The sequence below is a fragment of the Periophthalmus magnuspinnatus genome, chromosome 19, assembly GCF_009829125.3.
Source record: "Periophthalmus magnuspinnatus isolate fPerMag1 chromosome 19, fPerMag1.2.pri, whole genome shotgun sequence".
Taxonomy (NCBI): domain Eukaryota; kingdom Metazoa; phylum Chordata; class Actinopteri; order Gobiiformes; family Gobiidae; genus Periophthalmus; species Periophthalmus magnuspinnatus.
Genome location: NC_047144.1, coordinates 791,150 through 809,532, shown reverse-complemented (window position 1 = coordinate 809,532; position 18,383 = coordinate 791,150). Strand labels below are relative to the sequence as shown.

Genomic DNA, 18,383 nt, shown 5'->3' with positions numbered 1-18,383 from the left:
GGATTGTGAACTTTTAGCGTATTGTTTTGTATCCTGCTTTTGTATATTTATAGAAAAGGCCGTGTGGGAGCGTGGGTGACGTAGGCCTGTGGGCGGAGCTTTGGACAGGATCGTAAACCGCTATCGCTAATGCTAACGTGAGGAGGGTTTGAATATAATATTATAATAGACTCTTCTTCAGCCTTTCCACTTTTATCCAAAGGGAAAACGTGCGTCACTGGTTTGTAAATCTGTACAAATAAACTTTAAACTTTTGTTCTTCTCGCACGTTTCACTTTGCAGAGGAATTACGCTGCGTCCCCGTTGTCCTCGGAGGTCGGACGTTCCTACAAACCAACAAAAAACTCGGGTAACATTTCAAAACCCCGAGTTCGATCTGAATTTGAAAATCCAACATGGCGACGCCCCACGTTTAAACTTTAAATACAGATCTTATTTGTGTCGCCTTTGTTTGTGTTCTCCTGTCGTAGCTAACCCGCTAGCCGCCGCGTTACAAACAGGAAGTGGTCACAGGCGCACTTCCTGTTTGTCATTTTGGTCTTAAATGTTCGTATTAACCCTCTACATGATCCTGGGGTTTTTATTTCACTTTTGTGTCTGTAAATCAAGATATGAACATTAATAACAGACAAATCAGACATGTTAGCGTTAGCATTAGCGTTAGCAACAGGTTTGATTGACAGTGATGCTAAGAAGAGAGAGGGAGAAGAGAAGAAGAGGAGAGAGAGAGGAGAGAGGGAGAAGAGAAGAAGAGGAGAGAGAGAGGAGAGAGGGAGAAGAGAAGAAGAGGAGAGAGAGAGGAGAGAGGGAGAAGAGAAGAAGAGGAGAGAGAGAGGAGAGAGGGAGAAGAGAAGTGGAGAGTGGTAGAAGAAGTGGAGAGATGGAGAAGAGATGAGAGAGGGAGAAGAGAAGAAGAGGAGAGAGAGAAAGGAAAGGGTGAGAAGAGAAGAAGAGGAGAGAGAGAGAAGAGAAGAAGAGGAGAGAGGGAGGAGAGGAGAGAGGGAGAAGAGAAGAAGAGGAGAGAGGGAGAAGAGAGGGGGAGGAGAGGAGAGAGGGAGAAGAGGAGAGAGGGAGAAGAGAAGAAGAGGAGAGAGGGGGAGGAGAGGAGAGAGGGAGGAGAGGATAGAGGGGGAGAGGAGAGAGGGAGGAGAGAAGAAGAGAGAGAGAGGAAAGAGGGAGAGAGGGTGAAGAGGAGAGAGGGAGAAGAGAAGAAGAGGAGAGAGGGAGAAGAGAGGGGGAGGAGAGGAGAGAGGGAGGAGAGGATAGAGGGGGAGAGGAGAGAGGGAGGAGAGAAGAAGAGAGAGAGAGAGGAAAGAGGGAGGGAGGAGAGGAGAGAGGGAGGAGAGGAGAGAGGGAGAAAAGGAGAGAGAAAAAAGAGAGAGGAGGTTTAGACAGAGCGACTAATATTTTAAATCCTATAAAAACAAAAAAAACTCCAAAACATTTTTAACTCAAAAAGTCGACTAAACGTTTTATAAAGTTTCATAAACAGATTTTAAGTAAAAGTTCGTCTCTTGTGGTCATTAGATCTTTACCTCACAGCGGCGGTAACGGCGCAGGCGGGAAGGGGGCGTTACCTTCGACAGCCTGGCTCCTGATTGGCTCTTTGGTTGCTATGATACTGTGGTTTTCTGTCTGACCTCTGACCTCTGAGACCCCTGGGGCGCGGCGCTGGTCGTGTCGTCTTTTCTCTGACGTGCCGGGTTTGATCGAACCCAAAACACTCTGGATTTTTATCTCTGTTTGTTATAATAAAAAACATCACGTGTCATTTACGGAAATAAATATTTTCATACAAAAAAACGAGTGGAGTCTGTGGTTTCTACGGTAACCAGGGAGCTACGGCTATTTAGCATCACACTGCGGAACATTCCAGGTGAAGCGGCGACGTCAGAAAAGTTCCACGGTGGATCTTTAAAGCGGCTGCAGTGTTTGAGTCGATGTGCCTCATGTCGTAAAAAAACAGCTCTCAGGGCCAAAACGCCAGTGCGCTGTTAGCATGCTAGCTGTTGTAAGTGGTAGCGTGACGTGTGTATTTATTTTTGTTTGTTTTGTTTATTTTAATTTGTTTTGTTTATTTTAATTTGTTTTGCTTATTTTTGTCTATTTATTTTTGTTTGTTTTGTTTATTTTATTTTATTTTGTTTATTTTTGTTTATTTGAATTTGTTTATTTTTGTTAGTTTTATTTTGTTTTGTTTATTTTTGTTTGTTTTGTTTATTTTGTGTATTTATTTTTGTTTGTTTTGTTTATTTTTGTTATTTTGAGTTATTTTTGTCTATTTTTGTTTGTTTATTTTTGTTTATTTTTGTTTGTTTTATTTAGTTTTGTCTTTTTTGTTTTATTTATTTTGTTTTGTTTATTTTTGCTTCTTTAGTTTATTTTTGTTTGTTTTGTTTATTTTAAAAAACAGCTCTCTGGGCCAAACTGCCAGTGCGCTGTTAGCATGCTAGCTGCTGTAAGTGGTAGCGTGACGTGAGAGTGAAGTGCTTATAAACTGATCATGGTGAGTCGTTAGGATGTTCTGAAGCTTAAAGTGAGTGAAAAATAACTCGACCAAACGGCAAACGCTTTAAAAAAATGACCTCGTTCTGTTTTTCACGTTTTTAAAAGAGTAAAATCCTTTTGTTTTTCCGGTGAACGTGAGTTTTTCCGTCGACAGGTGCCACTCGTTTTATTCTCCGAGTCTGGGATTATCCAGGTCAGATCACGGCCATCTGCCTCCGCCATCCTCCTCTTTTTCTTCTAATTTCTTTCTTTCCTTCTCTTTTCTGCCTCCCTCTCTCTCTCCTCTCTCTGTCATTCCCTCGCCCCGTTCTATTTCTCCTCTCTCTCCACTGCCCTGTCCTCCCTCTGTCCCACTTTTCTTTCTCTCTCATCTTCGCTTTCTCTTCCTCTCCTCCCTCCCCTCTCCGTCCCGTTGTCTCTCTCCCTCTCTTTATTTATCTCGCCTCTTCTCCCTCTTTCCTCCCTCTGTCCCACTTTTCTTTTTCTCTCTCTCACACCTCTTCACTCTCTCTTCTCCCTCCCTTACTTTCTCTCCATGCCTCCCTCCCCTGCCTCTCCCTCCCTTTCTTTACCTTCCCTCGTCTCCCTCTATCTTCCCTCTCTCCCTCTTTTCTTTCTCTCTCTCACCCCTCCTCTCTCTCTCTCTCCCTCTGTCACTCCCCCTCTTTCTTTATCTCCCCTCTTCTCCTTCTTTCCTCCCCCATCCCACTTTTCTTTCTCTCTCACCCCTTCACTCTCTCCTTCCTCCCTTACTAACCCCTCCTCTCTCTCTCCCTGTCTCTCTCCCTCTTTTCTTTCTCTCCCTCTGTCACTCCATCCTCTCCCTCTTTCCTCCCTCTCTCTGTCTCTCCCTCTCTTTCTTCATCTCCCCTCTTCCCTCCTTCCTTTCTCTCTTCTCTATCACATCCAGTCTTTCCTTTCTTTCCTCGTTTCCCCACCTTCTCTCTCTCCTCTCTCCTCTTTTTCCTCTCCTCTTTTCTTTTCCTTCAAATCTCTCCACCCCCTCTCTCCGTATCTTCTCTTTCTCTCCCTCATCCCTCTCTCTGTGGTGTATAATCTGTGCTTTTGTTCCGACGTTCCTGCTTTTGGGACATTAAGTGAATGAAGCTTTTGGGATAATGAGGGAATTGACCTGGGAATGATTTGGGAGGATTTTTACTTCATTATTTTAGACCAAAAGGAGGTGAAAAGAGAGAAGGAGGTGATGCTAACAGGAGGCACTGCTCCGTCTGACGCTCTGTTTGACTTTAATGTTTTAACACAAAGAAAGAACTGATTTATCTGAAGTAAAACATGTGATTTGTGCTTAAACAAGTCTCTCTCAAACATTACAGTCACACGCTAGCTAGCATTAGCATTAGCATTAGCCAACAGTTTCTTACTTTTTGTGTAAAATCAAACTCTTAAACCGGATCACGACGCTCCTCAGACGCTCCTCTTTAAATCCATTTTGTGTTTTTTTTTCTTGAGTTTTCAGACCTAATATCTAAAAATAAACACTTTTTTTTTTTTTTGGCAGCGTTTGCTAATGTGAGCGTGGTGTCGCCATGGTAACCGTCGAACATTCAGCCACGCACACACATGCAGGACGCCTCAGCGCGACGCCGCTGTAAAGTATCAGCAGAATATTCAGGGTTTTGTGAATTTAGTGACTTTTCCACCGAGCCTCATGTTAAACCGATGGAGGTTTGAAGATGCTAAACGCTGTTAGCATTAGCGACAGAGACAGATCCTCAAAATGGTGCAAATAAAAGAAAAGTGAGACCCAGTAACAGATATTATCACAATAAAACGCAGATTTTACAAACTCTTATTATTACAAACAAACAACTGCACATTTTTATAATATTAAGACTAAAAATAAAGTGTTGTATAAAAATGATCTGTGCATTTTCCATCTGTAACGACAAACAACAAATAAACACACAGCCTCTTTAATAAAAACATCTGTGTCATGTCCTCTGTGTCTAATGTTTCACACATTTCACTGCAATTATCCATTTATTTACACACACAAAAGAAAGTATAAAATAAATTAAAAACAGGGAGAGTGAACAGAGTAAGTGCAGAGCAGTGGGCGTGTCTGGGGGGTGGGTGAAAACGGGGATTTTCGGAGCAATGGCGTCTTGAATAAAGATCTCTCAAACATGAACTGAATCACCCTAAATGTATTTATTTTTCTCTATTTATTTTTGTTTGTTTTGTTTATTTTGTGTATTTTTTTTGTTTATTTTTGTTAGTTTTAGTTATTTTTGTCTATTTTTGTTTGTTTTATTTAATTTTGTCTTTTTTGTTTTATTTATTTTGTTTTGTTTATTTTTGTTTGTTTTGTTTATTTTAATTTTTAATTTTGTTTGTTTTGTTTACTTTAATTTGTTTTGTTTGTTTTGTTTATTTTAATTTTGTTTGTTTTGTTTGTTTTGTTTATTTTTGTTTGTTTATTTTAATTTGTTTTGTTTATTTTTGTCTATTTATTTTTGTTTGTTTTGTTTATTTTAATTTGTTTATTTTTGTTTGTTTTGTTTATTTTTGTTTGTTTATTTTAATTTTTTATTTTGTTTGTTTTGTTTATGTTTATTTGTTTTGTTTATTTTTATCTATTTATTTTTGTTTGTTTTATTTATTTCAGACAGTTGCAAGACATTTCAATGCAATTATCCATTTATTTCCACTCAAAAAAAAAAAGTATAAAATAAATTAAAAACAGGGAGTGTGAACAGAGTAAGTGCAGAGCAGTGGGCGTGTCTGGGGGGTGGGTGAAAACGGGGATTTTCGGAGCAATGGCGCCACGCAAACATGTCTGAATCAAAACTTCACAGGGTCAATGAGAAGAAAAGAGCCAGAACAGGGTTAAAAGTTGATAAAAGTGAATTTATCCGAGCGTTTCTCCTGCAGTTTATGCCGTTTACGCTCTGCAGATTTAAGCTAGCGGCGTTTAGCTCGTACCTGCTCAAATGTGCACACGGCTAACTAGCACAGAGCTAAATATACACGTCCCTCTCCCACGGTGTTCTTTGTTGTCTTAAGCGTTACGTCACAGGGATTAGCTTAATGGGTTTAGCCTCCGGTCGTGTCCTGTGGCCTCTCTCCGCCGCTCCCGACGCAAACGCAACAAAATGGACGACGTTTACGGCATTTTAACGATTATTCTGCTCTTTTCTTTAGCTACTCCTGCGGATTTGGCGTGTTTAGCCGGATGCGCGTGCACAGACGACCACTTGGGAAGGTGAGACTTTGATCAGAGTTAGGGTTAGCCACGTAGCATGTTAGCATCTGTGGTGTTAATTAGAGTTAGCCTACTTCAGGGCAGTGCCAACCGGACAGGATGTGTTCGGAGACAGAAGTTTTTTGCCTTTTCTTTTATTTAAATATTCAGTTTTTTCATAAATAAGCGTAAGAAGTGCTCAGTAACACGTTTTATTACCTCAGAATGTTACGTTTATTTTATTTTACGTAAGTTTATTGAGTAAAACTAGCTAAAAACGGTCCATTAGGTCAAATTGTGCGTGAGTAAAAGTGCAGATACAGAGGAAAAAAGTCACTCAAGTAAAAGTATCACATGAAAGTATTTAAGTAAAAGTATTTCACGCAGATTTTAAGTGTTTAATGTAGTTACGTCGTTTAAAAATGAGACATAATTTAGTCACAGTAACAAAACAAATCCATTTAGCAACTTTTAAAAGTGCGATATGAAACAAAGGCATTTTTATTATTAAGTTAAAGTAGCAGAAAGTACACACTGAGATGTACTCGAGTAAATAAAGTAAATGTAACTTAAACCGCTGTAAAATGAGGCTCCGAGCGTCACATTCAGATTTAAAACAAACGTCAAAATAAAATCACACGACGTAAATTAAAATTAAAATTTATAAGATGAAGCTCGTCAAAGTCCGACTCATTTAAACTGAACTCGAGTAAATAAAGTAAATGTAACTTAAATCCAGACAGAGGAGGATGAAGTATCAGACGTGTTACTCCAGGAAAAGTATCACAGGAAAAAATCTACTAAAGTAAAAGTATTAAAGTACCTGTTTAAAAATGTACTTAAAGAGTAAAAAGTAAAAGTATTTCACTCGAGTGTTTAAATGTAAATGTAGAGATATGGATTTAAAATTAAATATATTTTTGTTCAACAGTAACAATACAAAACTATTTATGAATTCTTCTTATGAATTTTGCGTATTTATTTTTATTTGTTTTGTTTATTTTTGTTTTGTTAATTTTTTGTGCATTTATTTTAGTTTGTTTTATTTATTTTTGCTTGTTTTATTTATTTTTGTGTATATTATTTATTTTTGTTTTGTTTATTTTTTGTTAGTTTTGTTTATTCTTGTGTATTTATTTTGTTTGTTTTATTTATTTTAGTTTATTTTGTTTATATTTTTTAGTTTAGTTTATTCTTGTGTATTTATTTTGTTTGTTTTATTTACTTTAGTTTATTTTGTTTATTTTTGTTAGTTTAGTTTATTCTTGTGTATTTATTTATTTAGTTTAGTGTTTTATTTATTTTTGTCTATTTATTTTTGTCTGTTTATTTTTGTCTATTTATTTTTGTTTTTATTTTTTAGTTATTATTTGTTTTTGTTTATTTTTTGGTTAATTACGCCGAGTGTTCTCCAAATAATCTCCTGAAGCCGATGATCCTAAAGTTCATTAAAGCGCCGCGTTACGCCGTTTTCTCGTCACAAACAGACCTGGAGTTGTGTTTTTGTTTCATTCTCACACGTTTAACGCACAAACTCTGCAGATTTATAACAGAAAACACTCTGTTCCACCTTGTGATGTCATCATGTGGTGATACAGGAAGTGCTCCACTGTGTTTTTAAACTCCACACACCTTCATTTATAGAACAATTTGGATCATTTCAGACCTGGATTTTCTCTTTCTGTCCTTTCTGTCCTCCCCCTCTTTTTCTCCTCTTTCATGAGCTTCTCTTTTTTATTACCTCTTTCTCTTCTTTTGTCTCTCTCGCTTTCTCTAAATATCCCTCCTTTCCCCTTCGGTCCCTCTCTCTCTCCCTCTTTCTTCCTTTTTCTATCTTTCTCTGTTTTTCTTCCTCTCCCTCCCTTCCTCTCTCGTGCTCTCTCTCTTTCTTGCCCTCTCTATGCCTTTCTTTCTCTCTTTCTCTCGCTTTAATATCACTTATCTCTACTGAATAGGGGTCTGCAAAAATATCGAAAAATATCAATATATATCGTATCTTTTTTTAATTTAATGATACAGTATCGATATCGTGGGCTGCTGTATCGATGTATTTTTTTGTATATTTTACCAAATTGTTCCGTCAAAGCACAATCGTGTGGCTGTTCAGAGGAAAGAAACTTGTTTACGCAGAACATCTGACGCTCGATCGACTGTTTTCGATTTTTAAAACGGCTGCGTTTCATCGAATCTTCGCGCGGACGGAGGTTTAACACAAACTTAGTCGATACGTTTCGATCCTTCAGAGCCGTTAAAACCGCTCACGTCTCTGTGTAAACGTAAACGTGGCGCTCGTGTAAACTGTGGGTGAATCGTATCGACCGGTGAAACAGTCTGGTGTGTGCCTCTAGTTAGCAACAAGCGCTTTATGTTCACTCGTCTTCAGTAAACGGACGATAAACGGACGATAAACGGACGATAAACGGACGATAAACGGACGATAAACGGACGATAAACGGACGATAAACGGACGATAAACTGTCGATAAACGGACGATAAACGGACGATAAAGGGACGATAAACGGACGATAAACTGTCGATAAACGGACGATAAAGGGACGATAAAGGGACGATAAACGGACGATAAAGGGACGATAAAGGGACGATAAAGGGACGATAAACTGTCGATAAACGGACGATAAACGGACGATAAAGGGACGATAAAGGGACGATAAACGGACGATAAACGCATCATTAACGTTTTATTTTTTGTGCAAACGGGGCTGATCGTTAAGGGTCACGAAAGCCTTTTTTTTCACCGAATCGTATCGAATCGATTTGAAATATATCGTATCGAATAAAAAAAATAAAATAAAAAAAGGACTGTATCGAGATATGTATCGTATCGTGTCCTGTTTATTGAGGTACGTCAAAATGTTAACGATACACAGCCGTACAACTGAGCTAAAGGAAAAAGGAGCTGTTCATGTTGAAAACTACCACTTGATGACATCACAAGGTGGAACGTCGCGTTTTGAGCTTTGAAGATGTGACAGACGAATAATAAAGTGCGACTCAAACATGAAAATGAAACAAAACACAACTCCAGTGTGTGTTTTTTAGGACGAAACGACATTAGAACATGATTTTTCGTAATATAAAAACCTTAAATGAAAACAGTTTAAGTCTTTAACGTTGTTTTCGTGTCGTTTGTTTACGTAACTCGAAAACGGCCAAAAGAACAAACTAAACTCATTCTCTTCTTTCTCGTTTGCAGGTCTTTACAGTGTATGGAAGCCCCGATGGCCCAAATCCCAGACAACATCCCTCACGACTTCACCAAAATCCGAATCGAAAACTGCCATTTGACCGAACTCCCGCCCGGCTCCTTCTCCGCCGTCGTCCGTTTGGAATTTTTATGGCTCAACTTCAACGAAATAACTCTGATGAACGTGAAAAGTCTGGAAGGCCTCGCTAACCTCACGGAGCTACGTTTACAAGGCAACAAGCTAACGTCAATCCCGTGGACGGCGTTCCAGGACACGCCGAAACTCAAGATTTTGGATTTGAAACATAACCGGCTCGACGTTTTGCCGGAGCACGCGCTGAGATTCCTCCCGGGACTCACGTATCTGGACTTATCGTTCAACAACCTGAACATAATCTCCAAAGACGTGTTCCTAAACTGGCCTTTGTACCAGAAGACGGAAAAAACATGGAGCAAAGAAGGAATCGTGTCGAACGTCGTTTTAGCTTTGCACGACAATCCCTGGAAGTGCGACTGTCGTTTGAAAGGATTCGTCGAATTCATCCGCGCCGTCAACCCTCCGATAATTTTGATGAACTCGTATTTGATGTGCAAAAGCCCCGATTCCAAAGTTAGCAAGTTTTTCCACGAAATCCAGCTGAAGACGTGCGTGAAACCGGACGCTAGCTCTCCGGATGCTAACGTTACTTTACCGTTGGGGTCGAACGCGACGTTGGAGTGTTTGGTGAAAGCCAGACCGGCGCCGAGCATCCACTGGACGTACAGCCTCAAGATGATCAGAGGGTTTGCGGGTAAGAACGACGCGATTTGACGCCGTCCGTGTGGCGCGCGAGAGCGGGAACGTGTTAGCTAGGACGTTAACCATCATCAACGAATGTCGACGTTGATTTTACGGATGTAGGAGTCACAGAAATGTGTGAAACTGAAACAAAACTTGTACTTAACCTCCTGAGACCCGAGCTCCTGCAGGACTTTATTTGCAAAAACGATTAAGTGCTTGAACACAGACATTGTAAAAAAAAAAAAAATAATAATAAAAAATAAATAAAATAAAATAAAATAAAATAAAATAAAATAAAATAAAAAATAAATAAATAAAATACAGTAAAAAATAAAATAAAAAATAAAATAAAAATACAAAAATATAAAAGAAAATAAAAAATACAAAAATATAAAATAAAATAAAAAATACAAAAATAAAATTAAAATAAATGAAAGTAAAATAAAATTAAAAAAATAAATTAAAATACAATAAAAAATCAAATCAAATAAAAAAATAATTTAAAAAAATCTAATCAAATAAAAAAAGAATAAAAATAAATAAATATTCTAAACTCTTAGAAATATTCAAAATTGAACATAATCTTGTTGCTGTTCTTCTAAAAATCTGCACTGTGGCCTAAACAACCCAAAATGTGTCGTCCACAGATGAGGACACCAGGTCTCAGGAGGTTAAAGCAGAGCCGTCGACAGAAATGTTGGGGGCCCGGGGCAAAAAAGCCTAACGTGGGGCCCCCCTCTGATGTAAAAGAACAGGAAGAGAGTCCAGTCCTGGGCCCCTAAAACCCTCTGACTTAAAGCAACACGGTGGAACTTTCTGGAGGTGGCACAGGACCGATGTGACTCCATGGAAATAGAAAGTTAAAATCATTCTGGAACATTCTCAGTAGGGATAAGTTTTAGGTCATATCCATAGAGACGGGTGGGCCCCCTCCTCCAGGTCAAGTAAGAGTCAGGTTTGTGGAGATGCAAGTCTGCTCGGAGTAACGGCACATGGTTTTCTGAAAGTTTTATTGCAAAAAACAACAAAAACACGCTTTTTTCTTGTCTAAAAAGGTACATACTGGGGCTTTAAGTAAGGATGAGTTTCTTCAAAAGTCAAGTAGAAGTACAAAATAAAGATACAACAAATTTCCCAAGTAAAAGTTAAACAAATATTTGGGGAAACTACTACTCAAGTAATAGGAACTCTCCGGACACGACGTTTGATTTATAATAATTTAATATAACGATGAAACATGAAATAACGCACAAAAATAAGACAAATTCAATCAAATCTGAACGTTTCATATTGTTTTTCGTAACGTCTGGCGGAGCAAAAATAGGGAATCGGGGTAAAAGTTTGACAGAGTTTGTTACAAATATGGAAAAGTGAGTGTTGGTTTGACGCAGGTCGTAGGACGCTGGGTCGGAGGCGGAGGAGCAGGTGGGTCCAAGAAACAGGATCTGGCAAAAAAAAAAAAACGAGAAAAAAAACAAAAAACAGCCGAGCGCTAAGACCATAATCACAAAACACTAGACTGAACCAAGGGGAACTGTACCACGGACGATTTGCCGGCGTTTGTAGGATCCTTTGTACTCTAAGCTGATTGCTGATTGGCTGCAGGTGTGTAGTGGGCGGGGCCAGAGTCTCCGCCCAGCTCCAGACGAGGACGAAGAAGGGACGAGGAAAGACAGTACTGACGTTGTTACATAAAACAATTATTTAAGTAAACGTGAGATATGATGCTAAAGTACAATCATGATGTTGTTTCTTGATCAAAAACAAACCTAGAATCTAACCCGCAACCTCCCGGTGAGAGGGATGAGACAGGATAACCGCTCCGCCTAACTCTGTTTTCTTTTTTTCGTAGCGATGGAAACCCAAATCGACGAGGACACCTTCAGCTCTCACCTGCTCATCCCGTCGTTACATTTAGCCGACCGTGGAGTCTACACCTGCTCCGCTAACAACTTCATCGGCAACTCCTCTGCTAGCGTCCTGGTTAGCATTAGCAACCCCAACTCCTCCGCGCCGCTCCCTCCACCCGTCCCGATCTTATCCTCCGACGAGAACCCTTACATCGACATCCGAATCGCCAAGCAAACCGTCTACGGGATAACGCTGGAATGGTTCGCGGCGACGGAAAACCCGACGGAAACTTGGTACACGATTCACTTCGGAAAATATGACTCGCCAAAAAAGGACATGACGTACATCGGACCCGGGATCAACACGTACTCCGTCGAAAATCTGCTTCCTGTTACGAAATACGAAGTTTGCGTCGCCTTGAAGAACCACCCGCCGCGAGAAGGTCAGTGCGTCGTGTTCGTAACCGGGAACGACGTGAGCGAAATGGAGCAAAGAGAAAGACTGATTCACATTATCGTGCTGGTTTGCGCGATGGTGCTAGCGGTGCCGGCCGGGATGTACGCGTGCACTACGGAGTCGAGGATCGGGTGCGCGGGAAAGTGTTTGGGATTTTGTAAAAGGAGGAAGAGACACGGAGACATGCAGGAGATGGAGCGACAGGGGACGTTCGACAGTCTGCAGGCGGCGAGCAGTGAGACGCTGTGCAGAGACGACAAACCCAAGGACCGGGGCCGAGGGGGCAGCGCGGCGCAGTTATACTAACGCAACGGTCAGGTTTTATTTTAGCGTTTTCAATTTTCAATCTGACTTTTTTATTTTTGTGCAGTTGTGTAATGTAATAATCTGAATGTGTTGGTTGTTGTTTATGTTAACGACACTTTGATTAGCCTTAACCACAGACGGCGTAAACATCGTCCGGCTAATGAAGCTAATCGACGCTAGCAGTTATAGCGGCTAATTTGGAGCCGGGATTCCATATTTATAATTCTGATCGCGAGTATCATAGTCACCAAAGAGCCAATCCAGACGGAGGTTGATGAAGGTAACGCCTCTTTCGCTTCGCTTAGCAACGCTGTCAATCAAACCTGTTGCTAACGCTAATGCTAACGCTAACAGGAGTGACCTCGGGGAAAGAAGGCGCCTGACACAATAGTGAAATAAAAACCCCAGGATCATGTAGAGGGTTAATACGAACATTTAAGACCAAAATGACAAACAGGAAGTGCACACATGATCACTTCCTGTTTGGAACACGGCGGCAGCTAGCAGGTTAGCTACGTCCATTAACCTATAACCTTTTGATTCATTAGCTGCTCAGGCATTTGTTTCATAAACGTTTGTCTCGTTATGACGTCTTTGATCATGCTTTATTAAGGCTAATTAAGGTGTTATTATTTTGAAGTGGTGCCCATGATTTTCTGTCTTATTTAAGTTTTACGAATTGCTAAATGTGCAGTTTTATTACTTTACCTGGAAAGTTCCACAGTATGGTATAAAAAAAAAACAAAAAACAAAAAAAAAACATCCATTGACATTGTGAGTGGGATTGCTTTTCCACAGATCTGATGCTTGTTTCCGTGGAGATAGATCATTTTAATATGGGCGGAAACGTGACCATCACCATCAGACACGTCAAGGACCCAAGGACACAGCAGAACACACTGGTCACAGCTAACGGCTAACAGCTAACGGCTAACAGCTAACGGCTAACAGCTAAATGCTAACCGATTCGTTTCTAGGAGCCTGATTTGGAGCGGCCTTTTTCTTTCTGAACTTCTCTGGAGTTTAAAATCTGGTGAAATGTTCCTGAATTAGATCTGGTCTAATTCTAGAACTTTCTTTTGTATTTTTGTATTTTTAAAGTATTTCTGTAATAACTTGTAAATACAGCAAACACTGAAGAAACAAACGTTAGATTTTTACGCTTTATTTTATATTAACTTTTACAGGTATTAAAGAGGAGGTATTTACTTCTGTGTTGTTTTAACTGTGACACTTCTCATATTTAGATCCATGTTTCATCCAAAATAACATACTAACACGTTTTATGAGTTTCACTTTCGTTTTCTTGTTTTACATTTTACTTGCCACATTATTTTATTTATTTAAAAAATCCAGGATCAGACACTTGTTAATTGTAAATAACGACATTTGTACATCATTTTGTTCATATTTCTGTTCATATATTGTGTTTCTTACAATGGATTTGTAATAAATGGGATGAACCTCCTGAGACTCGAGCTCTCACATGAGATACTTTATTAACTTTATTCATTTCTCTTTGTTATTTGTTCTGACTGGACCTGATGATGTAAAAACTAAGAATTATCTTTTTACTTTATGTAGTTTCTGAGAAAAAATGATGTAAATCAAATGTGACATTTGACTCATTTTGATAAAACATTTAAATAATGATTTGAAAAACTATTAAGCAACATTTGTCCTGAGTAAAAACAAAATGAGAAACAACAAATGTGTCTCTTGGACCAAAGTGTCTCGTGTGAAGAGACAGGAGCAGGAAGAAAAACAAAAAACATTAAAATAAAATATTCTAAACATTCAACAACAACAAAAAATGAATATATATATAATATTTACATTGTTTCTGTTATTCTTCTTCTAAAAATTTGCATTGTGGCCGAGACAAACCAAAATGTGTTGTCCACATATGAGGACGCCAGGTCTCAGGAGGTTAAAGAGGATCCAAGATGGTGGTGGTGGCGTGGTCTCTGCGTGGAGGACGTGGTGTCTCGTGGAGGACGTGGAGTCTGCGTGGAGGACGTGGTGTCTCGTGGAGGACGTGGAGTCTCGTGGAGGACGTGGTGTCTGCGTGGAGGACGTGGTGTCTGCGTGGAGGACGTGGTGTCTCGTGGAGGACGTGGTGTCTGCGTGGAGGACGTGGTGTCTCCGTTGAGGACGTGGTGTCTCGTGGAGGACGTTGTCTCTGCGTGGAGGACGTGGTGTCTCGTGGAGGACGTGGTGTCTGCGTGGAGGACGTGGTGTCTCCGTTGAGGACGTGGTGTCTCGTGGAGGACGTTGTCTCTGCGTGGAGGACATGGTGTCTCCGTTGAGGACGTGGTGTGTCGTGGAGGACGTGGTGTCTCGTGGAGGACGTGGTGTCTCCGTTGAGGACGTGGTGTCTCGTGGAGGACGTGGTGTCTCCGTTGAGGACGTGGTGTCTCGTGGAGGACGTTGTCTCTTACATAAGTGTGTGTGTGTTACATTTATACATTCTGCACTAAGAGGATTAAACAGGAGCATCTGCACTGACACATGATATAGACACATGAGACTGTTTAGTCCTGGTTTAGACCTGGTTTAGACCGGGTTCAGTCCTGGTTTAGACCGGGTTTAGACCTGGTTTAGACCGGGTTTAGACCTGGTTTAGACCTGGTTTAGACCTGGTTTAGACCTGGTTTAGACCTGGTTTAGACCGGGTTCAGTCCTGGTTCAGTCCTGGTTCAGTCCTGGTTTAGTCCTGGTTTAGTCCCGGTTTAGTCCCGGTTTAGTGCTGGTTTAGTCCCAGTTTAGTCCCGGTTCAGTCCTGGTTTAGTCCTGGTCTAGTCCTGGTTCAGTCCTGGTTCAGTCCTGGTTTAGTCCTGGTTTTGTCCTGGTTCAGTCCCGGTTTAGTCCGGGTTTAGCCCTGGTCTAGTCCTGGTTTAGTCCTGGTTTAGTCCCAGTTGTCCACAGTCCTATTTTCCTCTTTTCCACATCGTCCAGAGTGAATCTAATCTTACAGTGGACAAATCTCATCTGCATTTGACCTTTTGACCCGCCCTGTTTGAAATGGAGAGGTCATAGGTCAAAAAACACAAACACATCAGACAGAAAACACGTGAGGGCATCAGGTTTTTATTCAAAATGAGGAAGGTACAAAGACAAAATGAACAAGAGAAATCACATTTAAGTTTAAATCAGTTTCACTTTCGTAGAATAACAGAGGCTCTCGTCGCCGTGGATACGTGAAGGTCGTACAGATCCAACATGGCGGACACTATGTACAAACTGATCATATATTTATATTACCTCCACAAACTACACTTCTGTTCTTTTTAACTCACACTTTGGCTCATTTTTTCAACGCTGGGGCCTGTATTTTCATGAACAACTCGCAAATTTGTGATTTTGAGTTATTTTTGAACAGAAACTTTCCGCACCGTGAGGCGTTAGCGTAGCCGTATCCGCACGTGTGACTTTTGTACACGGATATTATTCAACTGTGAAAATTTGTTGATGTAGTAATCGCGCGCTCTCAAAAACACACACGGAGTTAAAATAAATGTGTTATAAACCAGCGGCGGAAGAAGAACTCAGTAAAGCACAGAAACACGAGCAGAAAATACTCAAAACTCGACTGAAGTAAAAGTATTAAAGTACGTACCCGTTTAAAAATGTACTTCAACAGTGAAATGTTAAAGTATTTTTATGAAGGTACAATTGTTCCAAAAAGTTTAATCGTGTTAATGTTGATTTGTGCAGCAGCTAATAATAATAAGGCTACGCTACGTTAGCATGTTAGCCTGGTTTTGAAGCGCGCAGGATGATATATTTGGGTTTAATGTGAAAAGCTAGGTCTGGAAGTTAGCATGTTAGCGTGGTTTTGAAGCGCGCAGGATGATATACAACGTGAGTTCGATGTTTGTTTTTACAGCTGACACCGTGCACTGGCAGGGAGGGGGAGTTAACACAATTAGACTCAACATCATTTCATTAAAACATAAAACAAACATTTACATCTGTCTCTAAAAATCTCTTTTGTTTTAAGTTGAAAAATGTCGTTTTCGTATCGTTTGGGGAGATGTTCGCTAGCATAAGGCGCTAGCTAATAGTAACAGGTCTTTTTCTGGAAAATGTGTTAACGCATTTTAGCCACTGAGTTTATCTGCACAGGTCACTCTAGCCCCGCCCCCCGGCCCCAGCCCCGCCCCGCCCCCCCAGGTGTATGAATCAACATTTACGTGTTCAAACTTTTAGGAACATTTCGCACATTTTACACACATTTTACACACATTGTCACGTCTCGTAAAGCTTCGAATGTGATTTTGATAAAAATTTGAGCAGAACTTTGAATTTCAGTCGTTTTTTTCTGTTTTTATTTGTATATTTTTCAAACGATGAACGTGTTAAAAACGTGTTCATCCTTTTCAACAGGTCTCACACTATAATAAAAATACTTTTACTTTTCCGTCCTGTTCGTACATGTAGTAGTGAAGTAAAATTAAACAGTATCCGCAGTAAAATGTACCTAAACTGTTTACTTATTCACTCTTACTTTATGTTCCACCGCTGATTTACTTGTTGTATTTTATCTCATTTTCTTGTGTCGACTTCACTGTGAGTTGAAGAACATGGGCCGTTGTGTTCACATTATAACCCCCCAGTGTCGCCCCCTACTGGCCAACACTGTCACCTCACTTTTCTTCTCATCTTTTATCGTAAACATCGTACAGTGGCACGTGGTCGGTCCAAACATCGTCTGCACGTCAGAGTTTAAAGAACCGCCCCCTCCCCCTGATCCTAGTGTGTAATATGATCCACCGCCTGAAGGTGGCAGTGTGGGACCCGCGTGGAGACGATCAAGCAGCCAGAAACAAACAAACAAACAAACAAACAAACAAACAAACAAACAAACAAACACACACAGGTCTAAAGTCGAGTGGGCTCACGTTTTACACAGAAATGATTTGAACGATTTTAACACCAAACACTTCAGGAAATGTGACTAGAACAAGAAGAAAACCAGACTAAACCAGGTCTGACTAAGTCCCAATTTAAAACAGGACGAAAGCACAGATTAGACCTGGTTTAGTCCTGGTTTAGACCTGGTTTAGTCCTGGTTTAGACCTGGTTTAGTACTGGTTTAGTACCGGTTTAGTCCTGGTTTAGTCCTGGTCTAGTCCTGGTCTAGTCCTGGTTTAGTCCTGGTTTAGTCCTGATCTAGTCCTGGTTTAGTCCTGGTTTAGTCCTGGTTCAGTCCTGGTTTAGTCCTGGTTTAGTCCTGGTTTAGTCCTGGTTCAGTCCTGGTTTAGTCCTGGTTTAGTCCTGGTTTAGTCCTGGTTTAGTCCTGATCTAGTCCTGGTTTAGTCCTGGTCTAGTCCTGGTCTAGTCCTGGTTTAGTCCTGGTTCAGTCCTGGTTTAGTCCTGGTTTAGTCCTGGTTTAGTCCTGGTTCAGTCCTGGTTTAGTCCTGGTTTAGTCCTGGTTTAGTCCTGGTTCAGTCCTGGTTCAGTCCCGTTTTAGTCCTGGTCTAGCCCCGGTTTAGTCCTGGTTTAGTCCCGTTTTAGTCCTGGTTCAGTCCTGGTTCAGTCCTGGTTTAGTCCTGGTTTAGTCCTGGTTCAGTCCCGTTTTAGTCCTGGTTTAGCCCCGGTTTAGTCCTGGTTTAGTCCTGGTTCAGTCCTGGTTCAGTCCTGGTTCAGTCCTGGTTTAGTCCTGGTTTAGACCTGGTTTAGTCCTGGTTTAGTCCTGGTTTAGTCCTGGTTCAGTCCCGTTTTAGTCCTGTTTTAGTCCTGGTTTAGTCCTGGTTCAGTCCTGGTCTAGGCTGCGTTCACACTTGGGTGTTATATACGTACGTTTTTGCTGTTTATACGTTTGAATAAATGTTTTTTTTTTGTTTTGTAAATGAGCTACTACAAAAGTATTATTAAACATTTCTAATAATCAAATTCAAAATAATATTTGTCTTGGCTGGGGGACTTTAAGGGCACTATGTCAGTTTTTAGGTTGAGGGTCTGAAACCATGAAGATGTTCCTCCTTTGACCCTCTGACCTTGAGTATCATAGCAACCAAAGAGCCAATCAGGAGCGAGGCTGTTGTTACCGACACAATACGAACATT

At 40.5% G+C, this 18,383-nt stretch overlaps 2 protein-coding genes across 3 annotated transcripts in view; one reads left to right on the top strand and one right to left on the bottom strand.

Moving 5' to 3' along the window:
• LOC117387568 (NACHT, LRR and PYD domains-containing protein 3-like) overlaps nt 1-18,383 on the bottom strand; it is a 157,510-nt gene that overhangs the window by 39,889 nt on the left and 99,238 nt on the right. The gene's annotated exons all lie outside the window — the stretch shown is intronic.
• Nucleotides 5,625-12,312, top strand: LOC117386972 (leucine-rich repeat, immunoglobulin-like domain and transmembrane domain-containing protein 2). The gene is made up of 3 exons (XM_033984356.2): nt 5,625-5,734; nt 8,928-9,709; nt 11,552-12,312. The coding sequence occupies exons 1-3, from the start codon at nt 5,625-5,627 to the stop codon at nt 12,310-12,312; spliced, it is 1,653 nt and encodes a 550-aa protein (XP_033840247.2).

Excerpts from the sequence above, each read along its gene's own strand:
- LOC117386972 (XM_033984356.2), top strand. The coding sequence starts at position 5,625 with ATGGACGACGTTTACGGCATTTTAACGATTATTCTGCTCTTTTCTTTA. Across the intron at positions 5,735-8,927 it reads ACAGACGACCACTTGGGAAG|GTCTTTACAGTGTATGGAAG; the intron begins GTGAGACTTTGA and ends TCTCGTTTGCAG. Across the intron at positions 9,710-11,551 it reads GATGATCAGAGGGTTTGCGG|CGATGGAAACCCAAATCGAC; the intron begins GTAAGAACGACG and ends TTTTTTTCGTAG.